At 42.1% G+C, this 21,619-nt stretch overlaps 3 protein-coding genes across 5 annotated transcripts; all 3 read right to left on the bottom strand.

Annotated features, from left to right (window-relative positions):
• Nucleotides 1–930: 930 nt before the first annotated feature.
• On the bottom strand, nt 931–8,446 carry timeless (timeless circadian clock). Of its 2 annotated transcripts, none has more exons than XM_085925087.1 (30): nt 8,262–8,446; nt 7,814–7,910; nt 7,570–7,723; nt 7,346–7,469; nt 7,105–7,167; nt 6,919–7,020; nt 6,536–6,691; nt 6,317–6,450; nt 6,140–6,227; nt 5,889–6,065; nt 5,485–5,702; nt 5,303–5,406; nt 4,976–5,145; nt 4,771–4,896; nt 4,508–4,659; nt 4,332–4,429; nt 4,126–4,258; nt 3,856–4,057; nt 3,652–3,791; nt 3,477–3,556; nt 3,260–3,383; nt 3,085–3,167; nt 2,856–3,010; nt 2,577–2,787; nt 2,426–2,494; nt 2,223–2,341; nt 1,857–2,091; nt 1,724–1,775; nt 1,571–1,629; nt 931–1,454 (listed from the first exon to the last, which is right to left on the bottom strand). In XM_085925087.1, the coding sequence occupies exons 2-30, from the start codon at nt 7,893–7,895 to the stop codon at nt 1,327–1,329; spliced, it is 3,738 nt and encodes a 1,245-aa protein (XP_085781213.1). In that variant the 5' UTR covers nt 7,896–7,910; nt 8,262–8,446; the 3' UTR covers nt 931–1,326. The 2 variants fall into 2 exon arrangements, with proteins under 2 accessions (XP_085781213.1, XP_085781214.1); XM_085925088.1 differs by having other exon boundaries at nt 7,355–7,469.
• Nucleotides 8,447–9,244: 798 nt separating this feature from the next.
• On the bottom strand, nt 9,245–12,619 carry prph (peripherin). Its single transcript, XM_085923854.1, has 9 exons — nt 12,072–12,619; nt 11,037–11,097; nt 10,697–10,792; nt 10,383–10,550; nt 10,176–10,301; nt 9,881–10,101; nt 9,756–9,799; nt 9,417–9,505; nt 9,245–9,316 (listed from the first exon to the last, which is right to left on the bottom strand). The coding sequence occupies exons 1-9, from the start codon at nt 12,617–12,619 to the stop codon at nt 9,245–9,247; spliced, it is 1,425 nt and encodes a 474-aa protein (XP_085779980.1).
• A 2,794-nt stretch (nt 12,620–15,413) lies between these two features.
• pmela (premelanosome protein a) lies at nt 15,414–20,851 on the bottom strand. Of its 2 annotated transcripts, none has more exons than XM_085924119.1 (12): nt 20,755–20,851; nt 19,565–19,660; nt 19,328–19,474; nt 19,110–19,247; nt 18,778–18,939; nt 18,412–18,696; nt 17,275–18,000; nt 17,011–17,157; nt 16,830–16,932; nt 16,476–16,681; nt 16,306–16,396; nt 15,414–15,847 (listed from the first exon to the last, which is right to left on the bottom strand). In XM_085924119.1, the coding sequence occupies exons 1-12, from the start codon at nt 20,813–20,815 to the stop codon at nt 15,703–15,705; spliced, it is 2,307 nt and encodes a 768-aa protein (XP_085780245.1). In that variant the 5' UTR covers nt 20,816–20,851; the 3' UTR covers nt 15,414–15,702. The 2 variants fall into 2 exon arrangements, with proteins under 2 accessions (XP_085780245.1, XP_085780246.1); XM_085924120.1 differs by having other exon boundaries at nt 15,414–15,844.
• Between the last annotated feature and the right edge of the window lie 768 nt (nt 20,852–21,619).

Raw genomic sequence — 21,619 nt, 5'->3', positions numbered from 1 at the left:
CCGTCAACCTTCAAAAGAAAAGCTAGTCTTTATTTCGGGAGACACAATTCTGGCATCTAGCCCCACAAAAGTGCAGACTTTAATGACTGTGTGCATGTCTGCACCTCAGATGTATGTAATAAAGCGGCCAGGGTTACTCTTTTGTTCTGGTCATGAGTCATCCTGGCCGTATAACACACAACATTATTTACTAGGCACATATGTGTTTCTTTGATCGTGTCAATTAAAATACACCTCAAATCATAAAAACTGACCCAATGTTGCACATACGCTCTAGGCTCATTGTGTGGACCATCAGGTTGGACTGAGATTTTTGTGAGGTGGGGGCAGAGCAAATGCTGTGACAGGAAGTTGCTAACATAGTCCAGATGTGAGGACAAGAGACCACCTCCCACACAGTTGGAATATGAGGATGACTAAATGCAGCAACAACCGCTGTCACACACAAGATCTTTGTTTTGAAGAAAGCTCACACTGAACACGACACTCAGTGTAAATCAAATGCTGAGCGTTGTCTTGATACTGTTAGTGTCTGTTTTAGTTTATTAACTCCACTAATGCAAGGGTGGGGGGAACCGACAGCCCATGGGTCTTGCACATCACCTCAGAACATTTGCCATGCAAATCTAAAAACAAATCAAATAAGCACCAAATTTTCAAACCCACAATCATCACAACATATTTCAGATAGAGTATGACCCTCAGAGGACTTCATAAAAGTGAAAAGACCTCTGATAGGCAAATGGTTGCACACCCATGTCCTAATAAATTGCAACGCACTTGACTCTTGTGAGGTCTGTAAATAGGATGTTATGTCCTTCCTGCTCTCTAGTACCACCTACAGGTAATAAGATGTAATCAGCCTTACACACATTTGACTAAAATGACATTTTGCAATAGAATTCAGCAGTCAAAGCGATCACTGAGGGGAAAAAAAGTACTTTAATCATATCAACAGCATGGACGGCCAGCTATGATTATTTGCAGTACAATTATCCTGAAAAGTAACGTTTTGTCAACCAACCTAAAATATGAAATACAGCATTGATTATTTTACATTGATTATTAACACGACAGTTTTACAACACAGCGATGAAAATGTTGGTAAATATGTTATTGATATCGAACATGACGTTTAACGGTAACATATGGGACGCCTACTGTTCAATTATGGTACTGCTCTACAATGACTGGGTCAATAGCATGTAATTTCTTTTCTAAACACAGAACTTTATTTGAAAATACAAATAATCAGAGCAGATTTGTGCCATGGCAATAAGAAGCAACATTTTCTTTGGGTTGTTATTTTCACTGTATTGACTACGACTAATCTTCATCATCTTCATCAATTATTACCATCTTCCGCCGACGCTTCACTGGTGCAGAAATATCTTCCTCGTCTGAATCTGCGTCAGCATTTCTATTCATATCCGTTACAGAAATGGAACTGTCATCTGCAAAGAGAGTCTTGGCTTAATCATATTTTGAAAAATTCATATGCATTAGAACCTCTAAGCCAATGTATTGCTTTCATTCTAGACAAAATTGTAAGTGACAAAGAATACGGTACCCTGCTCCTCCTCGTCACCATCAAATACTCTGCTTCTTTTAGTCGTCTTCTCTGTGGGCCTGATATAAACAAAAAGTGGATTTTGACATTTACGAGGGAAACGGGTATTTTTTGTGCAGGGACTTCTAATTGGCTGAGTTTTTGTGATCTCACCTCTCAAATGAACTGTCTGAATCTTCAGTAGAAGGTAAATCCATATCAGGGGCTGAAATAAATGAGGTTTGGGAAATAAATGGCCTCATCGGCTTCAGAACAACAATGCAACAATATGTGTGTCCTGACATACCTTCATCCTTGCTGGAGTGTTGTTTCCTCTTGCGTGCACTCAATAGGGCTCGCAGAGCATCTGCTCGTTGTGTACCCGAGACCTCTTTTTTCTCCTCCCGAGGTTCTTCAGGCGGGCCATCGTCTTCGGCGAGGACCTCCTCACTTTGAGATTCATTGTGATTTGGACTGAGAGATGCAGCTGCACTATGGAGCTGAGATGGGCTGATCTTTTCAGGAATTCTCCAAAATGTCTCCTAATGAGAAGGCATTATAGAAAAAGTCATGTGAGGCATTGGGCTTTACTGTGCTGCGTTTTCAATCAGCATTTTCATCACCATAAGCAGCATGAAATTTGCCAGTGTAATCTTGAGCAATAAAGCCACACCTGTTCATTTGCAGGCGGACGCATCCCCAGTTTGCGCAGTAGCTTGTGGAAGGTCTTGTCCTCCATGGCGTCTTCACAGGCCTCAGTGAGAGGGACAAGAGGAGTAGCTTGGGAAAAACCTGGCCAAAGGAGCACATCGCACTGAGTCTTAACTGGACATTTTCAAATATGTGCTGCAACAAAGCCTTTGTTGACATTCTTACCATCATCTTCCCGGCCCTTAGCTGCTCGGTCCAGACAACGTTGTAACCACGCAAGGGCTTCGGACATGCCTGGAAGGACAACAGGATCAAGAATATTCACAACCATACACAATTGTTTGCTCTGAAAGGATACTCAAAAAGTTTGTGTCACCTTCGTCATGCAGCCTCGTAACTATGGCGCCAACATCAGCTTGCCTCTCCACTTTCGACGCTACGGTTGGACTCCTACTGCTGCCGTCATTCTGTTTTTCTTCCATTTCCGGCTCATCTTCTTCCTCGCTCTCTTCAGATTCATCCTCATCTTGTTCTTGAGGATCATCTGGTGAATTCTGCGTGAGTTCAGCCAGGAAATCCTCTTCACTCTGTAGGAAGAATTTTCTCAGTCTCCCTTGTTGTGTTCGGCCATCGAAGAACAGTTTTTAACACTTGCCATTTGTGCGCCGGAGCTTTTTGGACGAGCATTTCGACTTCTCTTCTTGTAAAGTTCTCGCCTTTCCGACACCAGGCCCAGACTGAGGAGCTTGTCCACCACACGTGCACGAGAGCGCTTGGCTGTGAGCTTCTTAAAAATGTTGCCGAGAACATCTAGAGGAGAGAAAAAAATAGGGAATTTGCATTTTCTCAATAATTAAGCTCCTTCAATCAATTCCAATAATTACCATCAGAGTCTTTGTATTCTTCATAGAGCATCTGAAGTTCTACTTCCTGGTCCTCAGTCCAAAGAACAATCCCGGTACCTTTCCTTTGTCAAAGAAAATAATTTTCAGTTGATTATCGATCGAGTCCAAATGATTATATTAAAACTTAATGAGTCAGAATATCCAGCCGACATACTTGGGTTTCTTCAGCTCTTTAGCGCTGTCCACCAGACCCAGGCGTACCATCTGAGTCACAACCTGCTTTCGTGTGCGTGTACTGTTGCTTAGTAACGGCAGCAGAGTCTCCACGATGTCTGGATCTGGCAAGAGTTAGTTAGTATTAGTTACCCAGTTAGCGCAACAAGTAAAGTAAAATCACAAACAGGAGCGCTAACAGTAAACAAACAGCAAACCTTCAGAGTGCCGGTGCTCTTCATAAAGATTACGCAATTCCTCCTCTTCCGCTTCAGTCCAAGCTGGCATCTTTTCCGCTCTTATGAATGGAAGCAAAATACCACATGAGTGCATCTTTTCCAGCTTTACATTAACATCCTATGCAAAAAAAAAAAAAAAAACAACAACACCAACCCATCTTTACTGTAGCCTTCGGTCATCTCGCGCACAGCGCCGACATTTTTCCAGAACAGCAACTCAATGTAGGCCTTGTTGTTGGTGGCTGCCAGCAAAAAGAAACGGTTCAACACATACTTGGCAAAGGTGACCAGCTCCTGTGGATGACAGAAAGAAGGTGAGCTCATGGACCTCATTACTGTCATAGGTTTATGAACTAACCTTGTAAGCAGAGGCTGCTGGGTCACTCAGGATCTTATTGAAGAGATGGAAGACTGACAGCTGATATAGCAAGGCGTCCATTTTCAGATCAAATGCCACGCGGTGAAGCATTCGAACAATGCAGTGGTTTGTGTGAGGTGTGTTTTTGGAGTAGGATTTCAGTAAATGCAGGTATGGCTGCACAATGTTGGGATTGGCAAACCTGTAAAAATCAACTGTTAAAGTAGGATCTGATTTGAAAGGCAAAAAGTACAAAAGTTACTTCCTCACTTCTTGACAAAGTCCAGAAATTTGAACTCTGTTTCCAAAACCTGGACTGCCTCCAACTCTTCGTCTTCTTCTAGATCCGCACCATCGTCCTCATCATCCTCTTCCATTTGCATCTCAGGAGGAGGGGCCGACCCTGAAATCAAAAGAGAATCCTGCATTCAGATGGTGCGATACTCAGATGTCATGTAAATACCCTGCGTGCATACTTGGCAGCTCTGCATGCAAGATCTGCTTGAGGAGTTCAAGTTCTTCTTCAGGGTCCACATCGCTCGAGCCAAACACGTCTCCCTCGGGCCATACTTCCCTGAATGCAGTAATTTATTTGATTTCTTAGGTTTTTGAAGAATGTTAGACTCTAACGATGCTGAGTATGAAAATTTACCTGGCAGCCCTCAGCAGCGCTAAAGATTCTAGTCCCAATTGAGCTTGCAAAGCATCCTGCACCCGCACCATAGCCTCAGTCCGCTGCTCCTCCATAGGAGTTTCCGATGTGGCGTCGAAAGGCACGATGCGCTCAGTTAAAGATTCTGACAGCTGCAGACGAGGCAGAAAAATGAGACACTATGCCATTTCTGTCCTTCTTTGGTAGTGTCCCAATACTTAATTTGACAATTTTTCTTTTCTATTACAGATAATTACACTGACCTGAAAATTTACACCCTTTAGTTGTTCCTCCACAACCTTCCAAGTATCCGCCAGAGCTTCTGGGGTCCTTTCTACATCGGGCTGTTTTTTGTCTTTTTTGGACTTTTTTCGCTTCACTCGCTTTTTCTGTCAAATTAACCACATCTAGAGTTTTTCTGGCCGGCATTCAAGGAGAAACATTCATCTACATATAACGTGTACATACTTGCACAACCAAGCTCCTACGACCTTTGCAGAAGCGCTCCAACATACGTAGGAAGAGATGCGTTGACTCCACCAAGTCTTTAAGGTAGGACTGTGGCTGTTTGGTTCCGTCATACTTTCTCAGCAGAGTCAGGAATATCTCCCTGTATTCCATTAGGTAGAAAATGTTACCTACAAGGTGAGAAGGGGGAAACAATTTGTCAATAATTCTAATGATGTATAAATTCAGAGGAATAACAATACAAGGGCTGATTCTTTCTTTACAATGAAAATGCTCCATTTTGATTGGCTGCCAGAGAGCCATTCACTTTATTTAATATTGCATTACTTTTGATAACATTGGCGCTGTGGCGGATGCTTTCGTCCTCAGATCGGTCCATTTCGTTCACAGTCATCAGCAGCTCCTGATATGCCTTCAGCGCCAGATGCATCCTAACAAAAACAAGGTGGAATAAAATATGAAGGGAGATATTTTTAGCAACTTAGTAAGAACCCAAACACCCCTCTTGCCTTCGTGACCAGGACGTGGCCTCTTTGCGGTCAGCCAAAATCATTTCGTAGTAATTGGTGATGTTGGTCTCGATAAAATGGAAAGTCCGGGTGGACATTGTTTCGGAAACTAAATCGGCTCGGAAGTTGTTGCCGCGGTTGAAGGCCATGAAGAAGCTGAGCGCCCACAGGTAGTAGGTCTCATCGTGCTCCTGAGATTGCTCCCGGATCAGGTTTTCCTGGAGAGGAGGGAGGCAAGACAACAGAATGTCAAGTTAAATTATCAACATAAATTGGATAAAGAATATGAAGATTGTGTAGCATCAATTAATCATAAAGAGCTGCCACTTATTCAATAAAATAATTTCGGGGATAAAATAAAGTTAATTGTCAACTGTGATGGTAAAAATATTGTGGCTGCTGACCTTGACAATGTACAGGAGACGATTGTAGCAGTTCTCTAAGAAATCCACGCAAAACTCTCGCAGGAAGAGTCGAACATTTAAAGCTGAGCGCCGTTTGTCCATGCATTCGCGGGCCTGTTGTTTGCGCCTGGGAACGCGCCGCACAGCTTTACCCATGTCGTGAGTGTAGTTTTTGAACTATGGATTAAAGGCAGAAAACAGATCAGTGAGATTTGAAAATCCTGTTTGGTAAATTGCTTTACAATACTTACTTTGTTGACATTTCGGTGATAAATCATATCATTGTCTCCGATTGCTTTGAGTCCTTTCACAACAAAAGATCCTCCGAAGTGTGAATGTCTGACAAAAACCAAACAGGTCATTTCACAAAATATTTATTTGGACAAAATAAAACGAATGCGCTTTGAAGATCCTCTCATATTATGTACCTGGTTCCTCTTTGCAGTGTGCGAGAACGTTTCTCTGCCTGCTCCTTCTGCCTCAGCCCCTCCAGCTCCGAAATGTCTCTCTGCTTCTCCTCGGCCGAGCGAGCGTGCCCTGCACTCACCAAGGTGTCTGGCGTCTGCGCCAAACCAGAACAAAGCTCAAAAACCACACCTCTATCAATCTCGACGCACTTCGCATTGAAAATGATTATTTGTCTTAACCTGGTCTCTAAACATGAGGGAGATGATTTCCAACACATGCATACTCCACTGCTGCTCACTCTGGGCCGACGCCAAGAACTTGACCAGGTCATCGAAACCGCTCATGTGAATGGCCCAGAGCAGCCTGTCGTGCACGCTGGCATCATCATCGACTTTCTGTATTAGGAGACACAAAACAATAGGTGGAAAATCGCGGTAATGCTTTACCTTGATGAGAAAAACTTCACGTGTTGATGGAAACATTTACTGCCTATTGATTCGTTTTTTTTTATTTAAAGGTTTTTAAAGTGTAACTTCCAAAAACTGAATCATAGCAGGACATTTTACCGCTTGATGCAACTGCTTCAATGATTCATCCAATCAAACTACAAAAGCATATTAACCTTCTCTTCCAAAGGGTCTGCAGGTACATGAAGTACATTCCGAACCAGCAGCAGAATTCGCTCAATCAGAAGGTTGTCTTCTTCCTGCCTCTGCTCCCATTCCTGAGAGGAAAACACATGAGCAGGATGAGAGGGAAAATAAACACAAAATACAAGCTGGCATGTTATCAAAAAACATTCACTTACCAATTGTAATAGATTGTATAATGTCTCACTTAAAATGCCAAACACCTTCTCAGTAGCAAATGCCTACAATTAAAATAAAGGAAATAAAAACATTGTCAGATAATTGTGACTTGATCAACGCCTTTGCTACTTGAATGCAATCTATTTCAGGTAATTGTAATTTTAAGTGTCGAGTTTCACTTTTTGTCCAACACCAAAGTATGACGCAAAAAGCTTATTTACAATCACCCTTGAAGGATACAAGCAGTACCTCTTTGTAGGCTTGTAAATGAGAGGTCACTTGCAAAAAGTGATGTCTAAACACAGGGTCGTCAGGAACCTTTCCAAAGCAGAGTATAGCAGGTTGTGTTAGATTGACCATTAGCCTGTGATAAAAACAAGTGATAATTTGAGTTATCAACAAGTTTTGACTATCACAAAATCGATATATTTAATGCATCATAAGTTTCATCCTGGCGTGTTTACCTTATGCAGGCATCAAACAAGGCCTTGTCATGCCCATGTTGAATGATAATAGGCAGAAGGTCATGTTCTACGATGTGGCCTTCACCCAGCTGCTGCCTGACATCACGGGTGTCATCTTCATAACGCAAGTACCTGATCAAGTCTTTCACACTCTCTGGGACAGAGTAAACATGTTCACAGTTTACATCACAGTTGTTACACATTGTGATGAAGCACAAGAATGTATTATAAGCAATCCACTCACCTAAGCAATCAGCTTCTTTGTGATACGTGTCCCCCTCCAGGTACCCAAGAGCACTGCATGTTGCCAGAAGTTCACAATTCATCCTGAATAACGCCTTCTGCAAGAACACATGAAGAAAGAGACTGAAAATGAGATGAAATTTGTGTCTTGATGATAGGTGAATTTTTACAATTACAAATCATAGTCATATGTAACAACAGTGTTATTGACATTCACCATATCATTACGAACACAAGCTGAAATAAAACTATCAGGTATTCTGTAGCATATTTAAAAAAAATCTGACATTGTTAGTCAAAGGTGAGGGGGAACAATGGTTTACAGCCCCTAATTCCAATTTCATTTTAAGTTTTTAGATCTTCTACAATAACAAGCTTGGCAACCTAATGTGACCAGTGACTGTGTTTACATTATACATGTAGGAGCACAAAACAAGTGTTCTACTCACGTAATAGTAGTCGTTCAATTCGTTCCCTAGTGGTGTCGATTGTGAAGCTTCACAAAGTAAAAAAATATTATCAAGAAAAGTGTGTCATGCTAAACTAGTTAAATGTAGGAGCTAGACCTGTCATCAGCTTTGCAAGTTTGGCGCCAAGAAGCGAACAAAACCGGATGTCGTCATCGGGTGGTGTTCTTCTTGGGATTTTCAAAGTGAGTGGAAAGCACGAAGTTACACATTACTGTCATCTAGCGTCTGGATTACTCAACTCCCATTTTTAAACAAAACTGTACAGGACTACACAGCACAGTATATTACTTTGAGTGTAAAGTGACACAATTTTTAATTAAAAATGTTCAAATGAAATACAATTCACATGAAGCAATTGACAGAAAGACAAAAATAAGACTTGCTCAAGGTTAATTTATTTGCAATTATGTGGCGCTTCATTGTGTTTAATCACACAGGCATTCAAAGCTCAGACATTACATTTTTTTCACCATTTTTCCCCCCATGTTTCACATTTTTTTTCTTTTTTCGATATAGTCAGTAGATGTGGACAGCAAAGCCCCCCTGGAAGGAGATTTTTATTTATTTATTTACTGAGTGAGGACGGTATGTAAAGCAATAATGCAAATTGAGGCTATTCTATTTTCCACTGCTGTTAAACACATAGCAAGCTACAAACATGTGGCCATCAAAGGATGCCATGAGATTGCACTGCAAATGAAGGCCTCATCTGGTATGCTGATCGAGTTACAGTTCTGCTTTGTCACACAGATGACATAGCTGTGTTTTAGAACAGCTGGGTGGCTGCAATAGCACCAAGTGACACACCAGTCGAAATGTATTGATTTCACTTTGCACCTACATTTTATTACTCTTTGCTAGACAATGAAACACTAAGGAGTTTTACTCTTTTTTTTATTTATTCTTATGCTTTTTAGCTCTTCTAATGGCACAGGCCTTTACATTATCAAATCAGGTTCTTCTCAGTTGTCCTTGTCATCTTTATCACCGTGGCCTGAATCTCTCTCAGTCTCCCTCTTGGATTCGTTCACCACCTGATGAGAAAATTATGGTCATACCATTAAAGTTTTGACAGGTTAGAGCACTGCAAATATGAGTAAGAGGTTCTTATGAATACGATATTATTATCTATACCTTTCCGTCTCTAGTCTCAACTGTCTTTATCACGACAGTCTTCTTGGTGCCACTCTCTGGTCTGGGTTCAAAATCTGAAATACAATTGACTGCAGTTAATATCTATCCATGCATTTTGTGGATTGCTCTAATTCTCACAAGGGTTGCAGACTTTTTCAGAATTATATGAAATTCTACAAACAGATTACCGCTAACCCTGCAAACCATGTTTATTTTGGTCCATTCATGAGTTGAACCCTTGTGACCTTTATTTTACAGTGCTAAAAACTAACTGCTAGCGGTTGAGAACTTAATTGTCTGCTTTCTGAACAAAAAATAAATAAAACTCACCACGTTCACCATAATGATTTGTCATGCCTATATTGAGGAGAGGCATGGTGATCCTGAAGAAGAAATGCAATCAAAGTTTCAGGTCACTCGTTTGCTGTTTAATATAATTCAAACTAAAACAAGCCCAAGCTCACCTGCTCTCCTCCCCTTCCAGCAGTTTACGATAAGTCGCAATTTCAATGTCCAGAGCCATCTTGACATTGAGGAGGTCCTGATACTCCCGGAGGTGACGGGCCATCTCATCCTTCAGGTGACGGATCTCGTCCTCCAGTCTGCCGACGTTGTCTTGGTAGCTAGCGATTTCATTACCAAATTGATCCTCCATGTCACGCATCTGCCTCAGGAGCGCTTCATTCTGGAATCATGCGGTGAGATGGTTATATGGGGCAGCTCATGTCATCTGAGGTCAAGATGAAATGTTCTCCTCACCGTGTTCTTCATTGCATCAATCTCACAGTTCAGGGACTGGATCTGCCTTCTGGACTCTGAGGCCTCCTGCTTGGCCTGCTTCAGAGCGTCACCATTACGCTTGGCAGATTCGGTCAAATCTGCAAACTACACACATGAAGATAACAATACAATCATTAAAGTGTGTCTTTGAGCGTGTGTTTTGTGTCTATGTGTGTTGTTGCCAACCTTAGACTTGTACCAATCCTCAGATTCTTGCATGTTCTTTGTCGCAATGGTTTCATACTGGGCCCTGATGTCCCTCAGAGCACCAGTGAGATCAGGTCGAGTGGCGTGGTCCACTGTCTCCATCCTCAATTGTTGGGTCTGCACGGTCACTTGAACGTCCTGGATTTCCTAAAATAACAAGAAAAAGGAAATTGTTGAGCCATGTCACGACGAGCACTCACACTTTTAGTAACTGATTATCCAAATGAAATCAAATGTTCTATGATGCTTGAGGGAAAGTAGATTTAAGAGTCATATGTATGATTTACACGTACTTCATCGTGCATCTTCTTGAGGAATTCAATTTCATCCATTAGGGACTCGATCTTCCTCTCCAGCTCCAGACGGGATAATGTGGCATCGTCCACATCCTGTTTTTTTTTTTTTTTTTAATTAGAATAGTCATTGTGTGCGTCCATATTATGCATGATATTTTATAAAGGCAAACATTCCGCAGTACAAAAAAGTTTTTTTTTTTAAAATAATGATATATATTAAATGTATTCCGGTATTCAGATGTTAGCAGAAGTGTCATAAAAGTTCCAGGACTGAAGTCACGAAAAATATCTGTCTACAAATAGATCTTTGTGTCTTTCAACGTAATAAACTGTTTACCTTGCGGAAGGCTGCAAGGTTATTTTCAGCATCTGCCCTCTTGTGAGCTTCTTCATCCAGCCTAGAAGAAACACACAAATGCACACACACACATTCTTTAGATACACTACTAATCTTTTTACACAAAGGGTATTCGCTAGTGGAAAAAGGCACTCTGGATCAATTTGTTGATTCACTGTCCTGTAAAAGGTTTTTGGAAGTGTGCCTCGTGGGAACACCAACTGATGCTTTTCCACTAATGCAGTTCAATAAGGTCACCATGTCTCTTTATAAGGTTAACTATGCTCCCCCATCTTTTATTTCTCTGAAGAAATCTACAAAATGGCCCGTGAGCATGACAACCATGTGGATTGTAATGAAAAGTTGCCATAAATATTTACAATCTTGTGATGAGTCACTTTTTGGTACTGTACATCATCTAAATAGACAAAAAAAAAGTTTGCTCATCCCTGGATTTTCTCTCCATTTCATTGATGATCGTTGCTTCATTGCTCTTGTCTGGGTAAAATCATGCCGAGGCCGAACATTAAGTAGATTAGAAGGAAAGTGTCACATGGTTGCCTCATCTTTAATTCATGTTGGGTTATAGGGGCCCTTTTCTTCTAATGGGGTCTCCGGCACCATTTAATCAGCGTAAAGGGACAGTGAAAACTCAACTAATGGAGTCACATTGATTTTTTTTTCTTCCCCTGCATCATCCATTCCTCCCTGCTCCTCTACTGACCCCACCCTTTGTCTGGTCACTCTCCTCTCAACTATGCAAGCACGATGCATGTCATTGAAAATTCAAATACGTACTGTGGAGTGTTTATATTGGTTAAGGAAGTCAAACCTGGGGTCCTTTCATGTTTGAATTATTAATATAGCTCCAAAAATACTTGAGCACCAACTACAGCTTGTTCCTTTGCATTTTAATAGGCTGATGCACAGTCATGACCTGTAGCATGACGCAGCAGTCTGTTGATGGACCACGCCCTATTTATCTATCGAGCGAGCTACCTAGCGGAATTCTGGGTGTCCTAAGTCGGTACTAACCTCTGCTTTAGGAGGCCCAGGTCCTCAGCCAGGTTGTCCCTCTCCAGTTGGTACTGGTCCCTCTCCTTGCCGATGGCGTCCATCTGGCGCCGCAGCTCCCTCAGCTCGTCTTGGAAGATCTCGGTGGCCCGGTTGGGTTGGCCTTGTTGGTGCTGACCTTTGTATTGGGTCAGCTCCTGCTGCAGTGCACCATTCTGCTGCTCCAGGTAGCGCACCTTCTCGATGAAGCTGGCGAAGCGGTCGTTGAGTTCCTGCAGCTCGGCCTTCTCGTTGCTGCGGGTGGTGAGGAACTCCTGGTTGATGGCCTCGGCCATGGTAAAATCCACCTTGTCATAGGTGAGGCGTTGGGGCTGGACACTGGGTCGGGAACGCTGTTGGTGGTAGGTGGTGGAGCGGGAGGACACCATGGGCGACACGGAGCGCATGTAGCGTCCCCCGGCGACGGAAGGACGAGAGGACACGCTGGAGTAAGAAGACATGGAGATAGGGTGCGGGCTCCCGAAGGTGCGCCTGTAAGAAGTGGAGGATTGCATGGAAGAATGGCTCATGCTTGGTGTCTTGGTCTGATCGCTTACGAGAACGAAGAGTGGTGAGGCTTGGAGACTGTCTTCAATCCAGTGCTGGAGGTTTATATACTCGCACAGCGGCTCGTAATTCCTCACCCCCTCCCATCCTTTTTCCATCACTCCCCGGCATGTTGGCCCAGACCACTCCCTTCCGCACAGAGAGAGAGTCTGCCGCTGTATCCTTCCAGCACCACTTTGTCTGGACAGCTCCACCCTTTTTAACAAGAGGACATCACATTACTGCTTCTATTTCTCAAGATGTCTCCTCACGACCATCCTTTCCTGTCTCAGGCGGGTGGGCACAGCCCATTTTAATTCCTTCATCCATATTCCACACATGCTTTCAGCCCGTTTCCCACTTGTAATGCATTTTACATTTTTCAAGTTTTCATGCTGATGTCTTAATGGGACAATCTGAGTTCAGTGCTGTTTCTTTCATTTTTTACATCCACTTATCTCCCTCACTCTCTCTGTTTTTCCACTGCCTCTCCTTTTACAGTAATTCAATACTTAATTGACGTCTTGGGCGTCTGTGGCACCGCCATGACTCTGCAGTTATTCAATAGCTTTTATGCTTTACATCCAGTAAGCCCCATCAGTCAAATACATCAGAGGGAATGAACACAGATCACTTGGGAATATAATATCACTGTTTAGAGATAATTGCCTGCTGAGTAGAACAGATCAAGTTGAATTCACACCATGTTTTGTGATTCTTATCACAAATGAATGTGAAGAGCATTTTCATTTTCATCTGGGATGTACTGAACACATTATTTTTAAAGTGAGACTCCATTAGCGCATGTATTCCGGATATTATCGATCATTTCGACTTTATGCAGGGGTTAATGGGTTGATCTGAGTTGTGGCTTTACCGTCCTCTGAAGTGTGCTCTATAGTCATTTTAATTGGGCATTCATTGCATTATAAAGTTGACATCATTCTGAGCATGCTCAGTGGTAACTGGGTGTGGTGCGATATTGATCATCTCTGCTTCAAACTCTCTTATATTTTACGCAGTATTTTCATTTTAAACAGACTTAATAGAGAATTTACTTATCACTGTTTTTTGATCGAATATAAGTGTTGGGTTTTCTATGGACCATTTGTACAAAAATAACTATCCTATTCCATTTCTGTCCTTGTAACAAATGTAACTGACCTTTTCATTAGCATTTTTTTTTCCCTCCATCCGATCCTGCATGCTTTCTACCACAGAGGTCTGGCGTTGTGTGTTGGAAATGGCCTGTGTCTATATTTGTCTTATGAAATCTAATCAACCAGCATTGTGGTGTAGCATTTCCTTCCCCCTATGTCCTGTACTCTTGATCTGCTCATGGAGATTGACTTTCTCTTCTTATCTCCTTCTTGTTCTTCTTCTTCATCTTCTTAAAACATCAATTTCCAATATGCACACGTGTGGTATCACACTTTGGTGTGGCAGGAGCCATACACTCTTTAAAAAGCATCACACTTAATGATTTTATTTGGGGGGGTGGGGGGTCTCAGCTGTACTAGTAACACAACCCCTTGCCAGATGTTGCCATTAGGGATTGAGCCTTCTGTATCCCAGAGAAACCCCGGAGGAACCATGAATCCAATCATTGGGAGGATCGAGCTACAATCTCTGTTTCCATTGTGTGTGTGTGTGTGTGTGTGTGTGTGTGTGTGTGTGTGTGTGTGTGTGTGTGTGTGTGTGTGTGTGTGTGTGTGTGTGTGTGTGTGTGTGTGTGTGTGTGTGTGTCAGGTTTCATATGGGTATCGAGATATCATCAACTCAGGGACATGAAAAGGGTATGGCTCAGTGGGCAAAATAACTTATAAAGAATCATGTATGGATCTTATGGTAAATGCACGGAGCTTTAAATTTGATAACTGCTTTGAGATAAGACATAATTTGTCAATCTGGCCTTGGTATACATGGTAGACAAATCATGGTGCTGTACCTCTCTGACATTGATTGAATCATCGTGGCATGACTGAGAATGCTTATGACTTGAAACTAACTAATCCGATGTTGACGTTTGGGCTGTGGAAATTGATTCCCAAAGCAGGGTGGTCGCTTGGCCGGGTGCTTCTGGAGTTAAAATGGAAAGCAAGAGGCCATCATCAACTAGGGTTGATCAATGGCTGCTGTGTTTAGCAATCAGAGTAATGCAATAGTGCTGTGCTGGAGACATTTTGGGGGTGGGGCGGTTGTAAGGTACGGCAACGGTCATTGTGTAGCTTGGACAAGGTGCCTCCTAATGCTTCCCAATGATCTTCAAATCAGACATGAGGACAAAGCGCAAGCTTCTTTATTCGCAAACTGACTCATGCAATTTGCTCTCAATGTCATTTACTAACCATATTTGTTACACTCATTTGGCCTCCTTAATGAAATGGTTTTCCTACACTGACATCAGCATTTTTTCCAGGGTCACAATAAGTCATGTTAGTTACATGCTGCCTGACACATGCATCCCAAGGTATGTTCATGCTTGTGGATATTTTATCGAGTTCTTTTCTGGAGTAAGCTATGGTCGTCAACCACAGGACTGAGGACCGGCACTGGTCCATGGGACAATTGGTGTCCGGATGCACAAAGACTTAATAAGAAATATTTTGTTGATAACCAGAGTCAATAATGAGTAAATATAATAATAATAATAATAATAATAATAATAATAATACGTTTTATTTGACACTAAAGGTCATCTTACATGGAGAAAAATAAAATATTTATGAAAGACTCAATAGACAGATAAACAAACATGTTAATGTGATAAAGCTCCATTTTATTCGCATAACAACACCAGTGCTCTGTGATATGTAAGAACTGATTACATGTGGACAATTTAGTAAATTGTGATTTTTCAATTTAGGTGATATATACAATAAGGCCAAAAATCATGGTCAGTTTTTATAAATATTGTAAGCCAAAATAAATATCACAGTCACCAAAACTGCTGAGGTTTTTTTTTCATCTTCATAATGGGGTTGGCTTTCTTGTTTATTTCAAGATGATCACAGAGTATATAGGTAAATATGGTAATCAGACATTTTGTGCATTGTGCTGTTGACATTCACACAATCCTCCCTTGAAGCAGTGGGCGGCTCTCTCCGGGCGACTGTCGCATCAGCAAGTTCCACAGCAGCAAAGGCGTTGACGTTACTGCAGAGCGGCCGCCATTGTCTTCGCTCAGGGGCTGGTACTGCTTGAAGCGCCTGCTTGAAGTCATTTAAAGATGAGAGGGAATAAGATTTCACCTTATGGATGAGAATGCTGCTTTAAAGTCCCGCATAGATCCCCTCTGTTGTTTTTGAATGAAAAGTCAAACTTTTTACTTGATTACACCTACAACAAATTGAAGAAGAAGTGAAGTGAAGAAGTGATTGAGTGGAAATTGAGTCAGTCAGCTGCGTAAACCACTGCTCTCCCAATGGTGTTGTTTATGACCCGATTAGATAAATAACTACTTATCTTATTCAAGGTTGGCAGAAGGCCCACAGTTGCTGGGCATTATTGTGGAGCTGCAATAAGGTTCACAATGTGAACCACTATATGAACCCATGAGCCCATATCATCAATGTTTGTATTTTTCAGTAATTTTTTTTATCCTCATATATAAGCTTATATATATATTTTTTTTTTTTTAATTTTACTGCCCCAAAATATGGTAGCTCACCTATACATCAACCCGACACAGCACACCACGCAGGCAAGAACCATCACACCCAAGATTATGGCGGCGGTTCCAGCAGGAGAACCACCAGAGGCTGTGATGGGAAGCAAATTACACAAATGAGTAAACAATTCAATCAGTGAGTGACTTTAATGTGTGTTTCATTCCCGCACCTACTGCCACACTGACACGGGCACTCGCCATGGCAAGACTGACGTCGTTAGTCAAGGAGACATTGAGACAGAAAACGCCTGAGTCATTGAAGAACTGGCGAAGGACCATTTGGCAGTCAGGAGAGGGCGTGGCCGCGCCGCAGACCGTTTCCAATGGTGTGATACAGTCAGCATCGGAAATGACCGTGCAGACCTCACTTGGTAAACTAGGGCAAAGATCAGAAAATATCAACAAAAAGCATCTTACCTCCACAATTTCCAGAATTTCTACATCCATGTAAGTCATTTGTCTGAAAATGTGACATCACTGATTCAGCTGTAGCATGTTTTGAATGCAAATATTCAATCCCTCACCTTCCTTGACAGCTAATTGTGACATCCACAGCATTCTGAGCCAGTTCAGTGACCAGTGACACAACATTGGACATCTGTACAATCTCGACACTTTCAATTCCCTCTGCATGAACAAAATAAAGAGAGCATTATAAGCCTATATGGTTTCCATTGAGCGTAGAATTCTGGTTTCATCACTTACGGACAACATCAACAGAAGTGATAAGGGAGCCGTAACGGTAGACCATGCAGTCGGCGGAAACTTCTGGCGCTTGTCTTTTGACCACAACAAGGGCAACTTGTGCTGGATCTGCTTCGACTTCAGTTTGTACTTCTCCTTCATCAGTTGCTGAAATCAAAGTTGTGCAGTGGAGAGTTTGCATTGGGACTGTTTGTAGTCTGAATGCTGGTGCCCCACACAAATATCTCAACAACAACAAAAAAAGTCATGGTATTTTTAACACACCTTCTGGAGCTGCCGTGGCAACAGCAACATCGTTGTCAGTCTCGGTAATTTCTGCTTCAGCATCAGCCGCCTCTGCTTCTTCTACAGTGGTGCTGTCAGTGGCTGCGGGGACGACGACATTAGCAATGGCAGCTTCTGTTTCAGCCTGAACCACCTCTGTAGTATCTTCAGCAGCAGCAGCCACCACAGTGTCGTCTTCCGCCGCTATGGTAACTTCAGGGAGGACCGGGGCGACAGTCGCCACTGCGTCAACCACGGCCACCTCCTCCGCAGCTTCATCCTCCGCAACTTCATCCTCCGCAGCTTCATCCACAACGGCAGTTTCATCCACAACAGCAGTCTCAACCTCTGTTGTCTCTTCAGCTGCAGCTACATCTTCTACAGCAGCGTCAACCTCTGCGGCAGGAGCGGCAGTGGCGGCTGGATCTTGTTCTGCCGGAGCAACGGCTGCTGTGTCGATTGGTGCGGGTGCTGCTGAGACAGTCTCAATTTCCTCGGCTCCTCCGTCAATCACGGCCTCTGCGTCTGCGTCGGCAGCTTCTGTGTCTGCATCGGCGGCTTCGGCCGGCTGCACGGAAGCCTCGACCGGAGTGGCGTCAGGGACTGGCTCATCAACCGCTGCTGCTGGGTCAGTGTCAGGGGCGGGTACATCTGCAGCTGCTGGGTCGGCTGCTGGGTCGGCAGCTGGGTCAGCTGCTGGGTCGGCTGCTGGAGTCACGACTGGAGCTATATCATAAGACATAGAAAGAGCCTTCACTAGACTAAAACCACATCAATATTGTTAAAATACATTAATACTCTCAATTATAAGTTATCACTATTATATTCATAGTACTATACTTTTCTGATACAGCTTTTGTGTTGTTGTCTCGTGCAGGGTGGACCTAATTTTATGGCCAAATGCTTTTCATTTCTTGACATTATAAATAGAAAAAAAATACGTTAAAAATATAGAGTTATTTTAAAGTGCAGAATACATGCACATACGTATATATATTTAGCATGCCCATTATATTTAATTGCCTAGACATAAATTTTAATGTGCCGACAGTGTAATTGAGGATACCATAAAACCCATCATATTGCTCATGTACCATATGACCAACCTTCGTGACATTTCCACATTTAAAATCTTACCAGCAGTTGGGATTAAACAACCATTGGGGATGCTCGCCATCAGGACCACTTGTGGTTTGAAGGTCCCCACTGACATGTATGTGTGGGTGACACTGCGCTCCCTGGAGATCAAAGTTCCGGTGCTGTCGCCGAAATCCCAACTGAAGCTGATATCAGCTCTGCTCAAGTATTGGCTAGGATCATGAAGGTCGACATTGAAAGCAATGGCCCGGTTCTGGATAAAGTTGGAGTCATCTTGGTTTATGTCATTGACTTGAGCCAGAGATACGGTGAAGGGAACTTGATCTGATGATGCAGAGATATAATACAAATGTCATTATGAGGTTTTAGAGAACATAAAAGGTTCCACTTGATTTGATGGGTCACCAGTGATGGTGAAGAGCGTGGAGGCGTAGCCAAGGGGGATGAACTTGTTTTTTCCACGGCAGTGATAGATGATAACTTCCATGCTGTATGAGCCCAGGGAGGCATCATTTGTTGAGATAGTGAGAGAAGAGGAAGGTCCATCTGCCACCTGCCAGTACTTTCCTGAAACACGTGTGATCATTATTTGGAACTATTGCCTTCACATACTCTTCAGAAAGTATCTACACAGAATCCTTTACCAAAGGTAATCAGTCGACTACCCAAATATCTCTTGTATAGTTATGGTCTTTTTTTCAAATTATAGTTTCATATTTTTGTAGCAATACTCTTACCCCATGTCTTCCAAACATAGACGTAACGGGGCGGCTGCCTATCCCGGATCCTGGTGAAAGGCGTGCCGTCAGGGAAAACACCAGTCAACTCATTGCTTTGGTCTGGATATACCGCCTGGCCGGCCTGATATTGTTGACCTGCAAATATGTTTCCATCGGTTACCAAATTTGGCAGAAGGAACATCTTGAATTCAGGATCTCACGACTAATGGACTTACCATCAACGGTGCAGTTACGCTCCCACACCACCTGCCCATCGGCGAGTACCGTTTGGTTTTCAGGGAAAACCAGATTAATATTAAAAGTTGATTTAGCTCCAAGCAGCGTGGGTGCGTCGTTCTTCAGATCAAATGCGACTGGGCCACCTGAAGAAGATGAAGACAAAAAAAAAATCACTTTCCAACATTTATGATCTCAAACTGGTGGTCTTCTCATAAGGAAATGATCGTCCTCACCAGACCAACAATTTCTGAATCTTGGGTCGCCGTCCTTCCACACGGGGTACATGCGGGAGTTCCATGAGCGGTAACGAGTGAACTGACTCCTAGGCCCTGGAAGGAGGAACGTTGACTTCAATTAGAATTTCAAAATACTGCAACATAATTGTTGATACTGTTTAAATTAAAAGCATTGAGTCTAAAACTGTGTAAATTTCACCACATAACGGCATATTTTCAACGTAGATATTAGAAATATATATTCAACCTAATTGATTATTTGAACGCATACACCTGCACATAGAAGCCAAAGAGAAAAATAGTTTTGAGGTCAACGAATTTTGAGTTGAGGAGAGTGGTGGGGGGTTGAGGCTGTGCAAATCATACGACCTGCAATCCCCCTCAAGCCTTTTCATGTGACCATCAGCTGAGCTGCAACATTTGTAAGCTTCCCTGCAGGAATGAGATCCCACACCCTTCCTTCTGTGTGTGTGTGGGTGTGTGTGTGTGTGTGTGTGTGTGTGTGTGTGTGTGTGTACGTGTGCATGTGCATGTATATGTGTGTGTGTGTGTTTTTTTGGTTTACACTTTGAAAAAATTTTGTTGATACACATCCAGATAATCAGTGTACTAATATTAATTTTACACAGTGAATGGAAACATAACCGTGAATACTGTTTTGGTTTTCAATTACTAGTTCAATTTATTGCATTTTTTAAATTTATTTATTTATTTATTAAAACATTTAAAAACAAAACTAGCATTAAATATCAATATTATTTCTAAGTTATTTATTCCAATTATTCAAAGTAAAAAATATGGTTCAATTGTGTGCCTAATTCACCACTTTGTTATTTAAATACTGTATCCCTTTTCTTTTCTTTTCCCATATTATTATTATTTTCTGGCACGTGAAAAAAAATACATTAAATCATTGTGCTCTTAATAAGTTATCCAAACGCATGTAATGAAACAGACTGAGATGCTTGTCATCAATGAGGGTTGTTCGTATTAGTCGTGGTCATTCACAACACTTGCTTCTTTATTTTTTTTCAGAACCACATCAACCTAATAGGACCAGTGGCCTCGAGGATGAAATGTGCTTTATAAATAAAATTGCCTTGACATGCCTAATAAATGACATCATTCGTTTACCAAAGCAGAAACCATAAAAGTAGAAAATTGACCAAATGAATGATCTGACTTACTCTGTGCAGTGGTAGATGTCAAGGCCAGAGCCATCAGCAGCAGTAGCACCAGAGTTTTCATCCTGTCCTCGGTTGTGTGTCTCGTCCCAGAACCCCGGACCTCAGCAACTGCTCCTGACCCAAACGCAATGTTCACAGAGACTTTGGAGGAGTCCTTTCACTCTCTTTAAGGAGCTCCTGGACCGGAATTATCATAGACATTCTTACATCACTGCTGGTCTGTACACAGGCGCCGCCCCTCTTTTGTAAAACTTTTGCCCTGACACTAATTCAGTCATATTATATTCATTTGGCTTTTTCCTTTTTATTTTTTTTATTTTTTTACTAATAATAAAGATTATTACAGTTCACAGACTAGTGATTCTCAACTAGTGGATGGATAATTGTGGCAGACTATTTACCAGTGTAAATGATTTCAAGCAATCCTCAATTTACCGTGTTACTATCATTTTCACAGATATGTACTTTGGTGTTTGGTATCAATTTGGGTTTGGTCAGAACAGGTAGATTTGGCACATTTCAAGTGCAAAAATGGATTTTCTTTAATTGCAAAATTGTTCATAAATATTCCCAGGCTGGATTTTGGTTCCAATACGTATTCGACGTGCCTAAGGGCTCAGCTTGTGAACGTCACATGACCAAACCCAGAAAACAGGTGAGTCGTGATAAGACCTTACCTGAGCCCTTTAACATTGTGATGTCATTTTCATGCGACAGCAAATGGCAAAATTTGCACAGCCCCGAGAAACAGGTAGATTCATATTCCACGAATTGGATACTTATCAGAATGCTTTTTGCACAGTACTCGGGGTACACAATCATGATTTAACAAAAACGACAAAATATGTGTCCCCTTATGACAGCA

Source organism: Syngnathus leptorhynchus, chromosome 11 (genome assembly GCF_054491065.1).
Source record: "Syngnathus leptorhynchus isolate UIUO chromosome 11, UIUO_Slep, whole genome shotgun sequence".
NCBI classification, from domain to species: domain Eukaryota; kingdom Metazoa; phylum Chordata; class Actinopteri; order Syngnathiformes; family Syngnathidae; genus Syngnathus; species Syngnathus leptorhynchus.
The sequence above is the reverse complement of the archived record's forward strand: the minus strand, read 5'-3'. Positions and strand labels throughout refer to the sequence as shown.